General features: G+C 41.7%; 1 protein-coding gene across 1 annotated transcript; it reads right to left on the bottom strand.

Annotated features, from left to right (window-relative positions):
- Nucleotides 1-446: 446 nt before the first annotated feature.
- On the bottom strand, nt 447-15,506 carry LOC131217546 (auxin response factor 19-like). The gene is made up of 14 exons (XM_058212482.1): nt 14,916-15,506; nt 14,549-14,661; nt 10,035-10,133; nt 9,787-9,843; nt 8,532-8,687; nt 8,354-8,438; nt 7,325-7,415; nt 6,706-6,870; nt 6,402-6,524; nt 6,004-6,079; nt 5,762-5,900; nt 2,789-4,578; nt 2,489-2,679; nt 447-1,145 (listed from the first exon to the last, which is right to left on the bottom strand). The coding sequence occupies exons 1-14, from the start codon at nt 14,956-14,958 to the stop codon at nt 944-946; spliced, it is 3,330 nt and encodes a 1,109-aa protein (XP_058068465.1). The 5' UTR covers nt 14,959-15,506; the 3' UTR covers nt 447-943.
- Between the last annotated feature and the right edge of the window lie 5,049 nt (nt 15,507-20,555).

Here is a 20,555-nt window from a genome sequence, read left to right as displayed (position 1 = left end):
AATGGTTGAGCTTGGTTGGCCTTTTTGGGCCCTTAGGAGGTAGACCCAAGCTTGGCTAGGATGAGCTGGATCTGGCCTGCAAAATCCTTTTCAAACTAATTAGTGGGTTAAGCTTGGGCCCAGTCGGCCCAAATCATGCCTGACAAGAAATCACCAGACTCGGACGCAAGCTAACCCGGTCAAGATCACTAGGCTCATGAGCACGGCCCACATTCTGATAGATGCAAAATTAATTGGGTCTGGGCATGGCCTGGATCACACCCACAACTTCTAATAGACAACGGACCTGTAGGTCATTTAGCTAAAATAAAAGCCCATCCCAGCTCAGGCCAGCGTATTCTTCAAACCTGTGGTTTGGGCTCTAGTTCAATCACTCATTCTCAGAATCTTGGAAAATGATAAGCAGCTAATGTTAGGAATGCAAGTGCAAGTTTCCTCCACCTCATGAAATTAAAAATTATCTTTTCATCAAACAGCCCAGGATTCAACAATACAGATTACATAAAACATATACACATGGACAACCCTACTACAGATATCGAGCATTAGCCTCTCTGTAAGTCTCCTAAAATATAAAAATCAATCTTACAACAAGCATCTAGCGTTTAAGGGTTGCAGATGCAGCATTCTTCACCATTGATATGGATTCTTCCACCCTCCAAACATTCTTCAGTAGTCATCTTCCCATTCTCTTCTCTTTCTTTTTTTCTTTTTCTTTTTGGTTACATTCCATGCTACGTCGGTTGCTCTGGCTATTCATTGGAAAATCCTTATCTATCACTGTCTTACATGTGAAAATTGCCTGCAATTGGAAAGGCCAGGAGACTGAAAAGATCATTTAGCCACTTCAATCTCAAAGTGAACTCATATTCTCCGGCCAGGAATAATAATTTTATACTGATTTTTTTTTTTTTCCTATCATTCTAAAAGCTCTATCTCACTTTTAGTGATCCTGTGACCCAGTAGAAGGGTTGCCGGAGATTTGGTCACACTGGCCGCCTCCGTTCTTCCATGTGTTGCCACCATCTGAACTGCTACATGCCTGATTCAGAAGTACATTGTTCCCAAGATCACCATCCAGACTCATTTGCTGGACTTCTTGAGGGGACAAAATTTTTATGCTGCGAACGCAGTTCACGAACTCTCTGCAAATTTTTATAGGCATATCCCACAATTATAACTGAATCCAAACTACATAGTAATTGGGGTTAAACTGAAATCGGTACTTAAAAATGACAAAATTTGCAGACCAAGTTTCAAGTTTTTCGCTACATTGATTAGTGATGGCACATGCCTATAAAATTTTGGGCCTGTTTGGATTGGTAGATTCCAGTGTGTAGTAGTGGAATAGCGTTAAATTCAGTTACTTCTTGACATGAATACAGCAATAAATGCCAGCCAATAACCCTATTTGTTTGCTCATATGAAACACCTGATTCCTTCAATTGCGGACTATCATCTATGCTTGGATACTACTAGGAAATCATGATTGACACGACTGAACTGAATACAATACTTTGCAGGGCCACTACCAGATCACACTAATTTGGCCATTTGAATACGCCCTGTGAACTTAAAGATTCCAATCCACGGGAATTGTGATTGCTATAAGCGTAAGGAAACCCAATCGACTGCATGCAATGACAAACGATATTCTCCAGCATTCGTATCCTCCCAGTTTGAGCCAGAACTTACTCAGAGGGCCTCAAACGTCAAAATATTCGACATGAGTGACCACCTGCGCTTGTGGACACATTCATCCATGTGTTGGGAGACACTACTGCATGCGTGCTACCAACCGTGGCAAAATGGACTGTTTGCCATTCAAGAATAGAATACCATGGCAAAAAATGGTATGCATCTTATATGGGTGAGGTGACATTGAAGGAATGGAAGATTATATGTATAGGACAAACGAAATTTACAGGCCCACCTTATTCACTGATTTGTGGAGTCATTACAACAGAAATGTCCGGACTACTAGCGAGGACGATGGCTTCTCTGTAGAGGGGTTGCAGTCGCTGTTTCAGGACAGAGAGTGGAATGTCCCAGCATAGAGGTGTGGTGTTTGAAGGATGTGATCCTTCTCAATGATGACTTTGGAAGGAGGTAGAGGAGCGGGGAGATGGAAGGAGAAAGGGGTATATTGTATGGTTTAAGACACGAGGAAAAGACATGGAATGAGGAAGTAGCTCTGTTTGCAACCTAAGTAGAACAGTCTTTTCAAGACTTTGGAAACGATGGGGTGGATTAGAACGAGGATTTGGGTGTATTTTCGAAGCCATATTTTTTACAACGTGGCAGCATAGAGCAACTGCTTTTAATACCTTTTTATCCACCATATCTAATCAACGTTTGATCACAATAATTACATATTGCGATAGCTCTCGTTTGGAATCTGTGGATCCAAACAGGCCCCAATATAGTTGGAAAAAGATTCAGAAAAAAGGAAAAAAAAATCTTACAAGAGAAAGATAGGTCAACTTACTCCCATGGGTCATCACCGACAAGTAGGACGTCATTCTCATGATCCACATAAACCAGTTTCCAACCTATCCTCTGCCGATCCTCAAGCTGTCCCTCAATTCCAAATCTACGAGCTAGATCTTGTTTAAGCTCTTCATAGCCCGAATAACGGGTAATATCTACAGATCTACCAACAGCTCCACGTTTGTATACCTAAACAAATGAGAGATTATAGTGTTAAACAATGCATAGTATCCACGGTTAATCTTCCCAGGGAAACATTACCAAGTAGAGTGCAATCAAAATTAGAAGGAAAACTAACCTTGGTAAACGTTCGCAAGCGCTGAAACTGAGGAGCCGGTGCCCATGAACCTCCATTCAAGAAGCTACCATCATTGATAGTAGAATCAAGGGAAACTCCAGGATCAAATGCTATATCCGGGACCCCAAACGACTGAGAAACAATTGAGGATGAGAGATCCGGTTGAATTTCTTTGGAGCTGCCAAAGTTGGTCAGCACGTCCCCAGATGAGAGGTGATTCTCGAAATCCTTCCCTGATCCCATGCTCTTTGTGAGTGAAGGATCAGGAGTCAACGGTATTCCTAGTGGTCCATCAATGTTTACTCCAAATAAAACATTATTCCTAGGATCAGTGTGAACCCCACCATCTTGGACCGTATCTCTGAACAACATTGCTGATGGATTAAAAGAAGACAATGGGAAGTTCTGCTGCAATGGCCCATCAGTGTGAGAGAGGCAGACCGATGTTCCTGAAGATGTTGTGTCCAAGTAATCTGTTTGTGGGACATTTAAATGTGTCTGTGCATCTGGCCCTTGACTAATCTTGGAAATGCGCATCGAAGGCTTGATATGGTTATCAGATTTCTGTAACTCCTTTGCTAGATTCGTGCCAGTAGCCATGGCTTCCAAAGTGCCAGGGCTCAAAACAGTCGCTGCTGACTGAGCCATTTCCTCGGTTGTGACCATTCCACGGTGGGTTCTGTTTAAGATTGGTTGAGGAAGGGCAGAACAGTTGTTTGTCGAAGGTGATGTGGAACAAGATGGAACATCGTCAGTTATTACTGACTGAGCTCCTCCCACTGCCAATAAATGGCTGGGAGGAGTTGAGAGCAGATTGGTTGATGGCTGCTGAGGGAACCCCAATCCAGGCAGGTCGGACAGCATGGCTGATTGCTGTTGAAGCTTCTGCTGTGGCTGGTGTTGCATCGGCTGAGAAAACGGGATGCTTACCTGGGTGTTCTTCACCATCTGCTGTGGGATCATTTGTTGCTGAGAAAGCAAATTCGGGTTTGGTAAATGTTGCGGCACTTCAAGGGGTTGTCTCTGCTGCTCTTGTAGTTGGGACAATTGAGGCTGTTGGAATGCAGGTTGTGACAAGACTGACTGTTGCTGCTGCTGAAGTTTCTGCAACAGTTGCAGCTGAATCTGATGTTCAGACAACTGTAATTGCTGATTTGCTGCTTGGTGAGAGTGCTGAACCGGCAGTCGGTTGTGCTGTTGATTCATACTGACATTCAGCTGTTGTTGTTGCTGGTTTGGGGGGAGGTTAGTTTGAGGCTGGTGATTCTGGATCAACGGTTGCTGAGGTTGCTGCTGCTGCTGTTGAATGTGGTTTGGAAGTAGAATCTGGGCTTGAGTTTGGTTCTGGGCAAGCGTCTGATTCATCAAATGCTGCCTTTGCTGCTGATTAATGACATCCATTTGTTGTTGCTGTGGCCGATTAACAGAGGTCATTTGGTTTAATGTGACAGGTAGCTTTGGAAGGTGATCTAGTTGTTGGGGTTGTTGAGGTGGCCTAGTAGAAGCTAATTGCAAGTTGTTCTGCTGCAACATCTGCGCCTGCAACCCAAACTGACGGGAGAGATCCGTTGCAGCAAGGTTTTGGAGCACAGGTCCGGTCAGTGAGCGTAAACAGTCTGGCTGCATGGTTGTGTTTGCAAGTGAAGGATTTTGCTGCATGTTCATCCATTGAACTAAGCTCAGCCCTGGGAGTAGGGAACTTGGAGACTGAGGATCCTTTATACAGATTTCATCGCCAAGCCAAGGCATTGCTCTCTTGAAAAGGCCCTCCATGTCGGACGACTCGTCATCTGCAATAGCAATGTAGAGTGGGCTGGTTAGCTATCTGTGTCTTGTTTTCATCAATGCTTTAAAACCAGGACTGGACCTCAACCTGTTTTCGTGGTTTGTTCTGTCCAAAAGCCGGTTAATCCAGACAGACTCGACTGGCCCGGATTTTATTTCACCCAAAAATAACAAAGAGCAGAGAGAATCAACATATAGTATGCTGTTAGGCTTGTGGTTAGAATGTTTAATTTTCCAGCACAGGTCATGGGTTCGAGCTTTGACCACCATAGTAGCATTATGTTACAAAACAGTTCTCTCCTTGTAACTTGCCAGTTTTCGAGGTAATCATGCCAGTTCTGGTCCAAACCCATCCGACCACCCAGTGCAGTCCGTGTTTTAAAACATCAGTTTTTGTGAAGCAATGTTTACCTGTGTTCCACAGTTAATTATCTAAAGAGGGTCGCCATTTAAACAGCACGCATTGGCCCTGTTGAAAAATGGTGCCATGGGCATGTCCAGCAAGCACAGTTGATTGTTTGCTAGCAAGAAACCCGCAATTATCTAAGCCTTATCCCACTTAATTGGGGTCAGTTACAGCTAGATCATAGGTCATTAAGTATTTTCTTACTACATCCACCTCCTTTTGGGCCTTCCCCTTGCCCTTTCAGAGCCTTCAACTTGTACCGACTCACTCCTAATTGGCATGGTTCTTGGTCTCCATTGTACATAAGCAAACCATCCAAGTCTACTTTCCTTCATCTTATTACCTATCGGTACTATTCATAAGTTCTCTCGATGCATTTATTTCTAATTTGATCCTTCCTCGTCTTGCCACTCATCCATCTCAACGCCCTCATTTCAGCTACACTCGTCCTATGAACATGTTGTTCTTTTACCACTAACATTCTGTCTCATAAAGCATAAAGCATGGCTGGTCTTATAGGTACTCTCAAATTTTGATTTTGATTTCAGTGATCCGGTTGACCTTCAGCTGTCAAGCAACTAGCACCTACCTTTCAACCTAGACTTGTTATCAGAAAAACCGTAAGGGCGATCTCTATTTCCTAGGGCTTTTCTCATACATTTCAATCTATTTCCCAGGGCTTTTCTCATACATTTCAAGAATCAGAACCTAAAAGGTTGCTTGATGTCCAGCCCAACTGTGAACGGACATGTTTAAGAAAAGAATGACATTGCATAGAGTACCTGACATTCCCGGTTGTCTGGGGCGCTTTGATCTGAAAAATGGCGGCGGGCAGATGAAAAATGGAGCTGCCACAGGTTCAATCTCCCAGATTGAGACCCGATTACGCCTTTCACCAGCAGTGGACTCATCCCAACCGACCTATTTAAGAACAAAGGATGCCAAAAATGCAAATGAATATTAAATAAAGGAAACAGAGTTTACTACAGTAAGAAACATCAAATCTTTACTCTGTGAATTCTACCTGTAGATTACGCCACTGCGAATTTTTCCACCTCACAGGATCTAAATCACTGATGCCAGTGATTGTACCCATATACCTGCAGAACGAAGATTACAGCATTACTTTCCATTGTTTAAAAACTCCAAGAACAGCTTGAAAAAATTCTCTGATTTGAGTTAAAGGGCAACTTATTAAGCTAAAGCATAAGCTTTCAGACTTGAGATACTCAATTGAGTACCTGATCACTATTCAACTTTGAGTTAACTAGGGATCCAGACCCTCATTGGGTTTCTAGTCGGATCGGACTATTGCCCACATCAAGTTTCAATATTTAAACCTAGTTATGTTTTCTCTATAAACCGTGGAAGACCGACGTTATAAATATGGCCTCCTTTGAGAGAATGAACGCGCCAAATCACCTTCTTGTTCCCGACTCTTCAGTTTCAAACATCATTCGGAAGCGCATGCCCAGGGATATTTGGTTGCCATAGATGGCCTTGTTGTACTTGGCTAAAGGAATAACAAATTCTGATGGACTGGCCCTGCAGGGAAAAAAAATTTGTTTTCACAAACATTTTTTTAAAAAAATAAATAATAAAAATAATAAATAAACAACCTTGATAAACTCTATTCCAAGACTGATGCATATTTCTAGAACATGTGAAAGCTGAATCACAAAATTTACATAGAGATAGAGAAGTGGAGAGGAAAGAAGTCACTGGCCTAGGATTGTAGAATACGGTGAAGGGGCTGTGGTTTGCGGCAGCGTGGGCAGCTGCTGCTAGAATCCCAATATGCATACTATCACTTGATAAAACCGATGACGACATATTCATAGGCTGCCTGTTAGCTCGCCTGATACCCAAGAGAAGCTGTGATTTTTCGTCTCTGTTCATGAGCACAAGCAATGAAACAATTACAAAAGGAATAGCAGACTCTGAATCAGAAATTATGGGAAGGCTCATACAAATCTGTTATTTCTGTTATGAATCAACATATGAATGAACAGAGAAGAAGATAAAATGAAATCAGCAGTCAATAAATCGGCACTTATTCATATGATAAAAGATATGGACAAAGATCTTGAGTTCTCATAATAAACTGAAAAGGTTAACAAGCTTTGTAACGAACAAGAACCATCATCAGTTTTATTCATCAAATTCTCACACAATGATTCAGCATTCGTTGATCTTTTGTGGAGTACTTTCACAAGAATTTCCTCCTAATGAAAAGATGATGGAATAATGCCAGTTGCTACATCTGTTTTGAAGAATCAGCACCCAAAAAATGAAGAATAACCAGGTGCGGTTTTATTTGTAATTTAATAGCTTTCAGCATTTACCTAATAAATAAGACAGAATCACCAGCAAACAGCCTCTTTCCACTCACGAATAGACTCCAACCAGTTGTAAGTAAATGCCGCTTTGGCTGACCTGCAGTTGCAGAAAGAACATTAAGTTTTTGCATGGAAAGAAGGAAGCCATATTTATGTAAAAAGTATCTCTATAAATATGCATGAGGACATTGGACAAATGATCATTTCGTGTTGAAAGCTCACCTATGTACTAAAAAACTAGTCAAGTGACTTTGCTCGCTCAAAACATGGTTGGGATTGAGAGTTCAACTCCTAAAGAGTGTAGCTTGATTTTCTTGGAACTAAAAAAAAGTGATTAATTATTATTTTTTGATGACGTTAGGGTGTCCCTGCCCTATTTTGAGGCAAGACAATTCCCTGCGGATGCATGCAATCACTGGCAAACCATGTGCATTGGGTAATCACAAGAAGGGGAATTGAACTAGCGTCTATGGGGAGCAAGGTGTTCTGTAATGGTAACGGTGGCCGTCACGGCCACCACTGTTACCTTTACGATACAGGGCGCAACAGCTGTTACGGTCTCTCTCTTTTTTCTTTTTTTAAATTTATTTATTGAAAAAACCCCTGAAAAAACATGTATCTGCCTCGTAATGTTGATTGAAAAGTATGAAAAACCTCTATACGTCCCGTAATAGACCATTACGGGGCTATTATGGCCTTTATAGGGGATGTAACGTGCCGTTAACGGCAATTACAGGTCATTTTTTCCATAACGGCTGTTACAGCCGTTACGACCCCGTAACGTGTAACGGTTGCCACCATTACCTTTACGTAACGGCCTTTACGGCACACCATGGTGGGGAGCACACCCACAACACTAGAAAATTTACATTTATAAGTTCTTTTTGAAAAGTAATGCATATTTATCATAAGGTTTTAAACTTGAAAACTGTATTGGGCTACTTGAACGAGTTTCACTGCAACACCACATCAAGACCAAGTTGGTTTAGAGTTTATCAACTTTCAATCTTTTGAAAGACAATCAAATTGGCTCACCTCGGTAGATATGCCGGAAGGTCCATGCATTATCATGCAAGTCTCTAGCGACCAGTTCTTGAGCAGGTGGTTGCATTGAAAAGTCCTACATAAAGTGCCAAGGGAAACACAAGTGTAATTGACTCTCATAGAGCTTTGAAAATATGGTATCAAACATTTGGATATGAAATTCACTTACAAGAGGAGGGAAGATCTTCTCTGCTGCACGGCGCGGTACAGAGAAACCTCCATGAGTGCTAGTATCACTGGCAGTTAGCGTCTTACAGAAAAACTCCGTCTGCGGCTTAGTTGTCTTGAGTGCAAGATCTGATGCCAATAATGCCTCCTTCTCATACTGCATCACACAGTAAATTCAGAAAGTCAGGAACTTTTACTAGGTGTGAAAAGTCAAATATTGCACTGTTTATAAAAGCAAGGGTAGGCATAACATTTGTTGTCACATATGAGGTTGATGCTTGCAGCAGCTAAAGTTTGATGGGCATTCTCTTGAGAATCCTGGTCAGGTGTGGGTGTCTCCTCAATTAAGTTCTCAGGTTCCCTCAGGATTAAGGACTTTAATTTTGCACTAGCCATGCGTTGCCTAGGATAGATTAAAGTGTCTGTGGAGTTCAATGTTTCCCCGATAATCATTTAAGGTGATTCAAGCAACGCCATAAACTGGGCTAGAACTGGTAATTGCCCATGGAGGATTGCTGATTTAATTGAGGCATTGGTTCTGTGTGATAACATTATGGCCATTTCTTTTCCAGTGGATCATGAGGGCAACTCTGAAGCAAACAGTTTTGCTAAAGAGGATCGGTTAGGGCTCTCCCCTAGTGGTGGATAGAAGATAGCCTTTTGATGGTTATAGCTATCTAGGGAATTAATTTTGTTGGAGTTGGTAGTCTGTGTGTTGCAGTTCGTATTCTCTTCTGTTTCAATCTTCCTTTTCGTTCTAATAAAATATCTGAGTTGCCCATTAAAAAAAAAAAAAAAAGGCAGCTGTAACCAAAATCTTCTCTGGGATAGGATGCTTTGGTTGATCAAAATGATCCATGGAATGGTGTTATTCCTTAAAGGAGAGTGGTGGAAGACAATGTCCTAATTATCCTAACCTTTCTACCCAGCCAATTGCCTATCATAATTCAAAATTTTACAAAAATGGGAACATAGAGAATTTCTTGATTATCCAGAATTTATATTGCATGATGGCAGCAATCAAAAGTTTACTAGATGTCACAACTTTCTAGCAATTAATTGTCTAAACTGTAGAAAAATTCAAAACCATAAAAAAATAATAATAATAAACATCAGTTCCCCTCATTTCTGTGGTTCCAGAGAAATGATTTGGCTCTATTTCTGAGAAAAAAATGTCGATGCTTGATTTTGTCTCCAGCTCACCAATCAAAACTCCAAACTCTCTCAAGTATACATCTAACAAGTTGCATACTTACTGTATTGACCGGCTGAAGTGTCATCTGAGCATAAACTTCATCTGTCTCTGCATCAGCCTAGAAAATAAAAAACAGAACAGAAGTAAATTTATTTTTTAGTTTTGAAAGGTAACAGAAGTAAAATTTTGACATCATTGATAAACAAAAAGCTATTCAGCAGAAATGAGAGTAGAGAAAGCATTTCCATAGTCACAAAAACTATTATTTATGAGTAGAAATGACAGAAACTGAAGAAAACAGTGCCATACATGCAACGTGACATTGTGAAGGAGGCAAATCAACTTTGAGGGCAGATTTGGGTAGTTTGGGATGTGAGCATCGGCATCCTTCTGCATAGAAGCTGCAACCTGGAAATCAAAACTTCTTATGAGCTTCCTACAAAACAATTATGAAAAATAATGTAAAAGCAGCATGTAACTGACATCTCCAACCTGCTTACCTGTTCACATTGCCTTCTGCATGGATACACAATATAATGAAAAACAAAAGGTACAATGGAAATTTCAACCCATTTTACCAATAAACTTCATGGTTACATTTTTCAAAAAAAATGGTAATGAGTTTTTTAAAAAATGGTATTTTTGGTTCGAAGTTTTTGTCAATTTTTCAATGGTCCCTACACTTTTTTGCTAGAAAAAATGTGGGCAGATTTTACAAATGTTATTTATCCTCAGCCTAAGGAAAACTCAAATGCAATTTCAAAATTTGGTTGATAAATTCCATTACAAAATAAAATATGCCTTTTTGTTTATTCTTTGTCATTCAATTTCCTCACAAGGTCATAATGGAACATAGTATCAATTTTGGTAAAAATTCGGCGGTGGGATAAGAAGCATGGTTCCAAATATTGGATATGATACAAAGATAGGCAATCTGGGGCTGTATTGATATCGTTAATTGGGAGGCATGATATGGTCGTGGAATGCATGAAAGGGTGGCTTTGGGATTTTTTCTTCTTCAGTTCTTTGGGGTTATATGGGTGTTCCCGAACGCAATAGAGGGATTCCTCATTGCTTGGCATGGTGGGGAGTCAGGGAAATTCGGGAAAAAGGTGTGGAGATTAGGCATGTTAGCGATCCTTTGGGCTTTATAGTGGGAACAAAATGAGCAATGCTTCAAAAACAAAATGCATGGGGCAGTGCAGATCTTTTAAGTTGGCTATTCAAAATGTGAAGGAGTGGGTGGAAGTGTAGTTTTTGTTTCCTTTCTTAGCTTTTGAGGGTTGTGTTCAATGGGGCAGCTAATGCGGGAGCATTTTCACATCAAGCTTGAGTGGGGCGGCTTGTGTGAAGCGGGGGCACAATCGTGGTGGGCGCCTACTGTGAGGCGGGTGGCTCGTGTGAGGCGGAACCCATGTGAAGTGGGGCCCACGAGTAGATTCGGCTGAGAGCCTAACCCATGTGAAGTAGGGCTTAGGCTGATTCGCCACACTCTATCAATTCGAGCTTTTAGAGCAACTGGTTAGTTATCCCGCATCAAAGTGATATCAAAGTGGGAGGTCTCGTATTTGAGACTCCTTACCAGGGGTGAATATATGTATATTTGTAATTTTGGCCTTAGCCTTTTTTTTTTTTTAATGCAATTTATCCAATTGAAAAAATAATAATAATAATAGGGGGTTGCACTAGTGGAAGCGTGGGCTATCTTGTGGATAGCACGGCTAACTTCATGGCAGTGTGGCCTGCCTTGTGGACAGTGCGAACACGCTTGGGGTTAGCATGGGCCATTTCATGGAAAGTGCGAACGCGCTTCGAGGTCAACACAGATCACATGTCGGTGAGTGCAGACAAACTAGAAGGGATGATGATATCCACCACTCAATGGGTTTTATAGATGAGATCCACCAGACAGTGTACACGTCTCACCATCTATTAGGCTTTGAGCAGTTGAAGGAATGTTAGGCGACAGTTGTCATGCACTGAGCGGTTAACACAACCATGCCATCAGCCAGGCAGCCCTTAAGGATAGCGCAGCCGCATGATACATGCCCAATACTGAAAAACCATTGTTCACAAAACTTAGGTCCGAAGTAGACACCAGTCTCTTGCATGTCGAGTTCAGCCGAGCCAGGACAATTGATTTTATCATTTACTTATTTATTTTGTGAAGGGTAAGGGCAATGGACAATTTGCCAAATTTCTAACAAAAACTTGAGTTTGGACTCATAATTTGGGGCCAAAGAACTGAGACAACTCAGCCAGGTTCTGATATAATCAATGAGTTTTGAACGGGAAATCAATAAAAATATATTAAAAATGGAAAAATAATAATACATAGAAAAACAAAGCAGAGCTTACATATAAGCTGACAACAGATGAATCGAACATCCAATATACATGGGCTGAAACTTTAGACAATCTTCAAACCTGAGTTTTGCTAAAGCCCACATGCATGTACAAGACGGCTCATGTACACACCATGTGCCATGATACAACATCCAAGCCATCCATCACATGGATAATACAACGTAGATGCCCTTACCAAAGAATCAGGCTGGTCCACAAGTTATGTGGGCAACAGTATATGAAACTAATGTCCAACTCTGAAAATTTGTCTGCCTGTTTCTAACACCGTGTCCCACCAAATGACCAGACCAAATTCGTTTTTGGGTGAGAACATCTACCCAGTCAGACCCACCTGACGGATGTCTTGGATACTGCATGCATCTTCCACGCTGGCACATGAGGTGGCAAGCACAGGAGCGGATTAGGTGTGGCCCTGGCCTCAACCAAGACGCACGGCCCCTACCATGGGGCCCACCTTGATGTACGTATTCTATATCCACGCCGTCCATCCATTTTTCCAGATCATGTTAAGGCATGAGGCCAAAAATGAAGAAGATCCAAATCTCAGGTGGACCATACTATATGAAACAGTTGTGAATGACCATCAATGGGCCGCATAAGTTTTGGATTGAGCTGATATTTGTTTTTGCCCCCTTCCTCCAGTTTTATGTGACCTTATCAACAGGTTGGGTGGCAAGTAAACTTTACAGTGGGCCCTAGGAAATTTTTAACGGTAGGGCATTTAATTATCACTGTTTCCTATAGCATAGTCCACCTGAGATTTCTATCTTCTTCGTTTTTGGGCTCATGCCCTGAAATGATCTGGCAAAATGGATGGACAGCGTGGATATAGAATAAATACATAAAGGTGGGCCCCACAGTGAGGGTCGCATCATCTTGGGTGAGGCCGGGGCTGCACCTAATCCGCACCTGGCATGCACATAAGCTGCCTGGTACAGGCCCATGGGCTAAGCAAAGCTCCTTCAGACCCAATTGTTATTAGAAGTCAATGAAGCGCCATTTTCTGGGGGGTCAATGAAGTACTTGAAAAACTCATAGAATTGGTTTCATCAAGACTCTTATCAAGGGAATAATTTAGCTTAGCAAAAACTCAAGAAAATTGGTACACAAGAAACTCGAATGCCTTGACCTAAAGACCTAAAAATCTTGATTGTGTACTCGACCTTGTTTTGATTTGACTCAAATTCAGGCTGCATACGTCTTCTTTCAGAATTTCAGACTTCGGGTAGCAATCCATTATCAGTTTTTTCTTGCGTGAAAATGTTATGAGGCTTATACAATAAAATGTAGTGAAAATACCAGAGTAGGATAAAATAAAAGATACACGTAAGTGTGAAAAAAGAAAAAAAGAAAAAATCAAATGGTAGGCATAAAATATTGATGAAGAAAAATCATAACCCCAACCCATTTTAATAGAACATGGGTGACCAATGAGGAAAAGGACTGATAACAAGAAATTATTTTGTTCTTTTAATAATAACAAATGATGAAATTACTCATAAGAAAATGATGAAATTGAAAATGAGAAACCAAACCATTTTCCATCTATCACCAAAAAAAAATAAAAATGGAACCATGAACTAATATTTAAAAATTAAAAAAATTTAAAAAAAAAAACTGACAGAAAGGTATTTACAACATCTTTACATATATGTCAATTTGAAGACAGATAAAATTTTAAATAAATAAATACGAAGAAGAAGAAGAAGAAGAAGAAGATGAAGATGAAGATTAAAACCCATTTCTAGACATGGAAAAATAAAATCAAATCTGCACTTTCTATTCATTACTTTCACCTTTTCATCTTGACCTAAAATAAATACTAAAATAGAAAATGGCATAGAGAGAGTAAAATAAAAGGATAGACTGGAAATGTGTGAAAAACTACCAGAGAACTCAAAATAAATAAAAATAAATGAAAATTCAAAAAGCAAAAGTACAAAGAAAAAGCAGGATTCATACCCACTCCACTAGTAAATATAATAAATAATTAGAAACCTAAATCAAACACTCCATGAAAGTGAAATATCCACACTCCGATAAAAATAACCCAGAAAAGGAGAAAAAAATAAAATACAAAAAGAGTCAAATTCCAATTCCATACGTGAAATCATAATCTGACATGATACAAGCTCCACAGTGGAGGAGGTTTAAAAGCTTCACCATACGGCGCATTATAGTTAAACCCAGTTAATTCATTTTTTGGTAATTTCTATGCTGCAGAGGTGCAAAATAGCAAAAACCCTAACCATAAATTTGTCCTGCTTTGTTTCAATCGAACCGCAACCAGATTAGACACACCCCGGCGCACAATAGCAAGACACTGATTTTAGTACCCGTTTGCTGTCGATTGACCATGCTATTTGCTGGTCAATCGAAAGCAACCCTATGTGAGGTGAACGTTGGAAGGCTTAAACGCACCCCGGCGCACAATAGCAATGACCCGACTGGCGTACCTGCTCGCTGTGGCCTTGAGGGAAGTAGACCACGTAGCTTCCGACGGGCGGCAGCGTAACGAGCGGTCCGGCGCACGCATGCCACAGCTCCGGGTTGATGCTCTTCCTCTCCCCTGCGCACGATACGTGTCGACACGTCATTGGATGGAATCACCTCAACAGAAACTAATAACGACGGACTCCAAAAATTCTGAAAATGGAAGGGATTCTGGAGGGAGCTGATACGTGCACCCTCTTTTTTAATTCATACGCGCCATTTCCTCTGCTTTATCTCACTTCATTGCACACGCCTTTTCTCAAAAATGAAGGGAAGAAGGGCGTACGTATCAAAAAACAGGGGGTGTAAATATCATTTTCCTTTTACTACCGTCGCAGGGATTTGCCGTCGCTCCATTCGCCGGTGCCTTCATCGATTTATCCGCCGGAAAAAATGGCCAACAAACGTCAGCCGCCGCAGAAAATTCCCGGCAGAGACTCAGATCCTCTCTTCGCCGTAAAAACAGTCCTAACCCGTGCCGGAACCTGACGTTTCAGCAACTTCTCCCGCAGGCAGAAGGAGTGAGAGACAATGTAAAAATAAACACAAAGATCGCGTGACCGACTTCCAGCCGATTCTCCGAGCTCATACGTCAGATTTCCCGCCCGAAAGAATCAGATCAATCCACTACCGGAATTCGTCATTTTAGAAACAAATCAGGCCAAATCCTTTTCGAAAACCAGAGCTCAGCTTCCGGAAGGCGCTCTCCTCCAGCGATTTTGGTGCAACAATCCGAAACCGATACGATTCGGGAGGATTTCGGAAGGGGAGGCAGCTGTGGGAGCGTAACGGCCGATATTTCGGCGGGGAACGGCCCCCGACACGAGAAAGACCGAAGCGTCTAAAAAAAGCAGGGCTTGCTATGTAAGAGTCAGACCAGAGAGCTCGCTCTGCCCCCTCACTCGCCCTACATTCACACGACAGCTCTGCCCGCTCTGCCCTTTCTCTTTCCCGCTCTTAACCTCACATGGGTTAATTCCTTAACCATGGTTAATCGCGCGTGCCCGATCGTGTTTCGATCTTCCAAATGACGATCCTGCCCTTGTGTGCTATTATTGGCAATAGCTCTTGTCTTTTCGGATCGGGGGAATTTTTCTGTCCTGACGCACGAGGACGTGCATTGTGTGCTGATGCGCTTGATTCATACATATGGGCGCGTGTTTACTTGATCCAGGCCGTTGAAATGATGCGCCTCACCATGGATGGAATGTTCGATGTTTATGGATTGATGATTAAGATTAAAGAAATTTGCTGTCCGATGGTGAAAGCGTGTCAAGATCTGAGTTTTACATGACTGGGCCACCCATTTTAGATCTTCCACCCTTTAATGATGCGATTTCACTTCTGACGTAGGACAAGGTGTACAAAAAATAAATCAAAACCTTACGTTTTCTTTAGATGGCCTGATCTTCTTGTAAGAAGATAGGGAGTGGATTAGGTGTTACCCATGAGGCCTATCTTGATTATTTGTCATATATCCAAGCCGTCCATCTGTTTCTTCAGCCCATTTTAAAATTTTGTCCAAAAAATTAAGCAAATCCAAATCTTGAAATGTCCACGCTACATGAAATATTATTATAGTTTGGCCATCCAATGCTTATGTTTAGATAAAATTCTTACTTGATAAAAACACTTGATTAAGCAAAACATAAATTTGAACTATGAAATTATAATCAATGAACCAAATTTATAATGAATGTCGGTCAATGAGGCACCTACATGACCCAGTATGTCATTTACAAAGGGCCTCCATGAATGAATGGTGTGGATAAAATACATGCATCGTTATGGGGCCCACATATATGGTAAATTTCAAAGCTCACGGACACTGCAGGACCAAATGCAATTACATTCTACCTAATTTGGACCCTTTCCATTATCCAATCCAATTTGCAAAATGGACCAAATACAATTCCATCTCACCTAATACCATCTAATACCACACCTCAAACAACGGTGATAATAACACCTAATAACACCTGAGGGCCCTTTTGGCCGGGTGGGCCGGAAGGGATTGAATGGTATTAGGGTGGATGGCATGGATTTCAAGGTAATGATGGTGTTGTCAGTGGATTGTCTTAAGATCCACGGAATTGCTATATCCCGGAAGTGCTATATCGTCTCTCTTTAGCATGCTCGGCCAATCCCGGGATTAAACCTTCTCGTGCCTTACTATCCCTTAAACCAAACACATCCTGGGCAAACTTGAGAGGCTTAGGGTGGATTGGATGGGATTTAAAGGTAATGATGGTGTTGTCGGTGAATTGTCTTAAGAACCATGGGATTGCTATATCCCGGGATCAGATCACCCAATTTGTTTGGTACCCTGGCCAATCCTGAGATTTAACTTCCAATCCCTTCTAATCCATCCGGCCAAACGGGCCCTAATACTCTCCTGAAAAGATCCAAACAGCTTATCCACCTAATCAAGAGCTTAGATCTCTCCCATATTGGCACATGTGCATGTGTGTGGGTAGCCAAGGCTCCACACGTATGAATGGCTCATGTTTTCAAGAATGATCATCATCATCCTTTTCGTAGGCTAAGGGACCATTCAGATTGATTGATTAGACTGGCCAAAGCATTTTATGCAAGTAGGGTTAGTACTGTAACCCTTAGTGCTGCTTTAAAGCACTGAATCATTTTTTTACTTTAAGAAATGTATTATTCCAATAATAAAAGGTAAAATCCTTTTTCTTTCTTTTACAAATGGAAAAGAAAGAAGAAAGTCGTGAAAGCGTGTCTTGCAAGTGGAAAAGAAAGAAGTCGTGAAAGCGTGTGGCAAAAAGGAGGAATAAGGCTTTCCTTCGAGGATTATATGACACTCAGGTTGAAATGACGATTGATACGCAGGTATTAAGAAATTGCATGGTTGGTGTATATTAATTCAAATAAAACCGATTAGACTTTGCAACCCACTTTCCCAAAGTCAAAAAATCTAAAGAACAGATTGATTGAATAATCCTAACCTTTGATTCGTCGACACTTGTTTGTAGAAATATGAGCATTGGATGTTTTTCATTTTCATCCGTCCAATAATGTCCTCGATAGCCGTATTATAAAATAAATTTAATTTTTGGTTGATGATACCTGCGTATCATCCATCTTACACTGCCAGAGTACAAAAGTTTTTCTGGCGGAGGAAGAAGGCTTTCCGTTTGATCTTTCTACAGGAGGGAGACGATGAGAAGGGACGACACTCCGGCCGACCAAATTCTTACAAATCGAAAATGACGAGATTATCCTTTGGATGGAACAAAGCGCACGGCCGCCGCTTCGGTGGATGGAACGTCAGGTCCCTGACTGTGGGACCCACTGTAATGTATGTGCCTTACATCCACGTCGTCCATCTGTTTTGAAAGCTCATTTTAGAGGGTATTAAAAAAAATCGAATTAGATCCAAATCTTAGGTGGACCACACCACAGGAAACAATGGTGATTGAATATCCACCATTAACAGCTTCTTGGGGCCCACCAGAATGTTTATTTTCCATCCAAGCTGTTGATACGGTAAACAAGACAGGGATGAAGAGATCATACAAATATCAGTTTGATCCCAAGATTTTGTGGCCCATAACAAGCTTTTAATAATCAATCACCACTGTTTCCTGAGGTGTGGTCCAACTTAAGGTTTGTATCTACTTCATTTTTGGTGTTATTTTATAAAATGAGCTTTCAAAATATATGGACGGCATGGATGTAAAGAAAGTACATCACAGTGGCCCCCACAGTCAGGATCACCGTATGGCAGTTTGTTTAGACCTCTATGTTAGTTCACCACCATCATGTAAATGTTAGTAGATCATCTTTTCACTCGTGTGGCACTGACGTACCGCTATCCACACAATCTAAATGGTCAGTCCAGTTACGGTTAGAACACATCTCTAGAAATCATTGTCGAGTGAGCAATCTTAACCACCAAAGGCAATACAACAGACGATTAACGTAAAAGGCATAATACGATGGTTAGTTGTAATTTTCAAGTCATGTCCGTACACAATGGATGGCCTGGGGTACAACGGTGCCACGTGTACGGTAGCAGAGTCGCAGCCATTTCTTAAATGGTGTTAAACGAACATCAGACCCTACCGCTCCCTTTGCAGTCAAGGTGCAAGAAGGAAATTAGATAATTTCCTTATCCAGTCGTTCCGGTACATTGGCAAAAATGGTCCACGACCACGACCAGTCACTGATGGCCCACAACCGCGGATGCGGCCAATTTTCAAGAAATAGGGTGCAATGGATGATCTTATCCGTAGATTTGGTGGGCCTTTATCCATCCAACACAGGTTGGTTTGCCCTACCGCTGTTTTCTGGGTCATCTTTGACTAATCGATGAGGATTTTTTTACTGTTACCGAAGGAGCCATGCACACTACATCAATTCTACAGTATGGCATGTGGGACTTACCTTTATGTTTGAATGACATCCAATCCGTCCATCACGTGCGGCTGCTCATGTTCTCCATGAAGCCCAAAATGCAGGCTGATTAAAAACTCAGATGGGCCACACCGTGTAAAACTAAATGCCTCATAGCTTCTAAATCTCGTGACCCTGGCATATGCAAAACAGGAAGGGCCCCACCCACCATCAGTAAGGTTTTACCGGTGGGTGTCCCAGCCCGTCTGTTCCCTGATGTGGGACCCACCCGTGATTTCGAACCGGCTGATTGTGGGATGCGATGTGAGATTTAAGGGCCGGCCTTGAGGATGGATTGGATGTGGCCGTACATCAGAGTGGGCCCCACACATGGGATTATAGATTAAGCTCATTCTACAAGCGTGACAGAGGAACAAAACCTCTCAAGGTGTTGCTAAAAGATAGGAGACGATTCATTGCAGATGCATGCGAAATCCTGGCCTTTCATTTGGTAGGCCCCAGTAACATGCCATGGCTGTAAATGAAGCCGGTCTACTTACTGGTTGGGACCACGTTTAATACAAATTGTACGTTTTCTCATGCATGTGTCGCCCAGTCGATGGTTGACCAACATGAAATCCAGGGGAGCGGATTAGGTGTGGCACGGTAACACGGGTAACACGTTAGCGGGTGTTACCCTGACCGTGGGGCCACATTGATATATGTGTTGTCTATCCGGGCCGTCTGTCAATTTTTAAAGCTCATTTTGAGATATAATTCGAAAACGATGAAGATACAAGTCTAAGGTGGACCACACAGTAGGGATTGAATCCTTACCATTAAAAATTTATTGTTTATACTTGCCTTTACCCTTCATTGAGGGATGTGTGATATTATCAACAAGTTGAATGGCAAATAAACATTACGGTGGGCCGAATGAAGTTCTTAAAGGGACGTTCAATGACCAATGTTTTCTTTCACGTGGTTCTCGTGAGGTCTGGATCTGCTTCCTTTTTTTTAAGAAAGCTCTAAAATAGGTTGGGAAAACTGATGGACCAGGTGGCCCCACTGTCAACACCCACTAACGCCAGTCGCACTTAATCCGCTCAGATTTCCGGATAGGGCGACTCCGGGGTGGACCCCACCTTGCCGAATTTTCTTGGATAATGAACAGACGGTAATCGAGTCTTTGCAGTGGCATTTTAGTCGGGAAAAAAAAAGAAAAAAAGATTAGAAAGAACGGTTGTTGTGGCGTGATCAGGACGCGAATTGCCTCAAGCCCAAAGCTCTTATATGTGTTATATCCAAGCTGTCCATCCGTTTCACCAGCTCATTTTAGGATGAAGAACCCAAACATAGGTAAATCCAAAGCTCAAGTAGACCACGCAACAGAAATTAAACGCCAACCATTGAAAACTTCCCAGGCCCACCTAAGTTTTGGATTAGCTGATACTTTTGTTTTCCCTGGTACAGGTGTCACCTTATGAATGGTTTGAATGCAAGTAACCATCACGGTGGGCCCACATAAGCAATCCGCGTGGTCAGCAAATGTGCCGGTTGTACGGACAACCTGGCTCGAGCAGGACACGCTAATCCCGGATTAAAACTGAT

The sequence above is a fragment of the Magnolia sinica genome, chromosome 10 (assembly GCF_029962835.1).
Source record: "Magnolia sinica isolate HGM2019 chromosome 10, MsV1, whole genome shotgun sequence".
Lineage (NCBI taxonomy): Eukaryota > Viridiplantae > Streptophyta > Magnoliopsida > Magnoliales > Magnoliaceae > Magnolia > Magnolia sinica.
The sequence above is the reverse complement of the archived record's forward strand: the minus strand, read 5'-3'. Positions and strand labels throughout refer to the sequence as shown.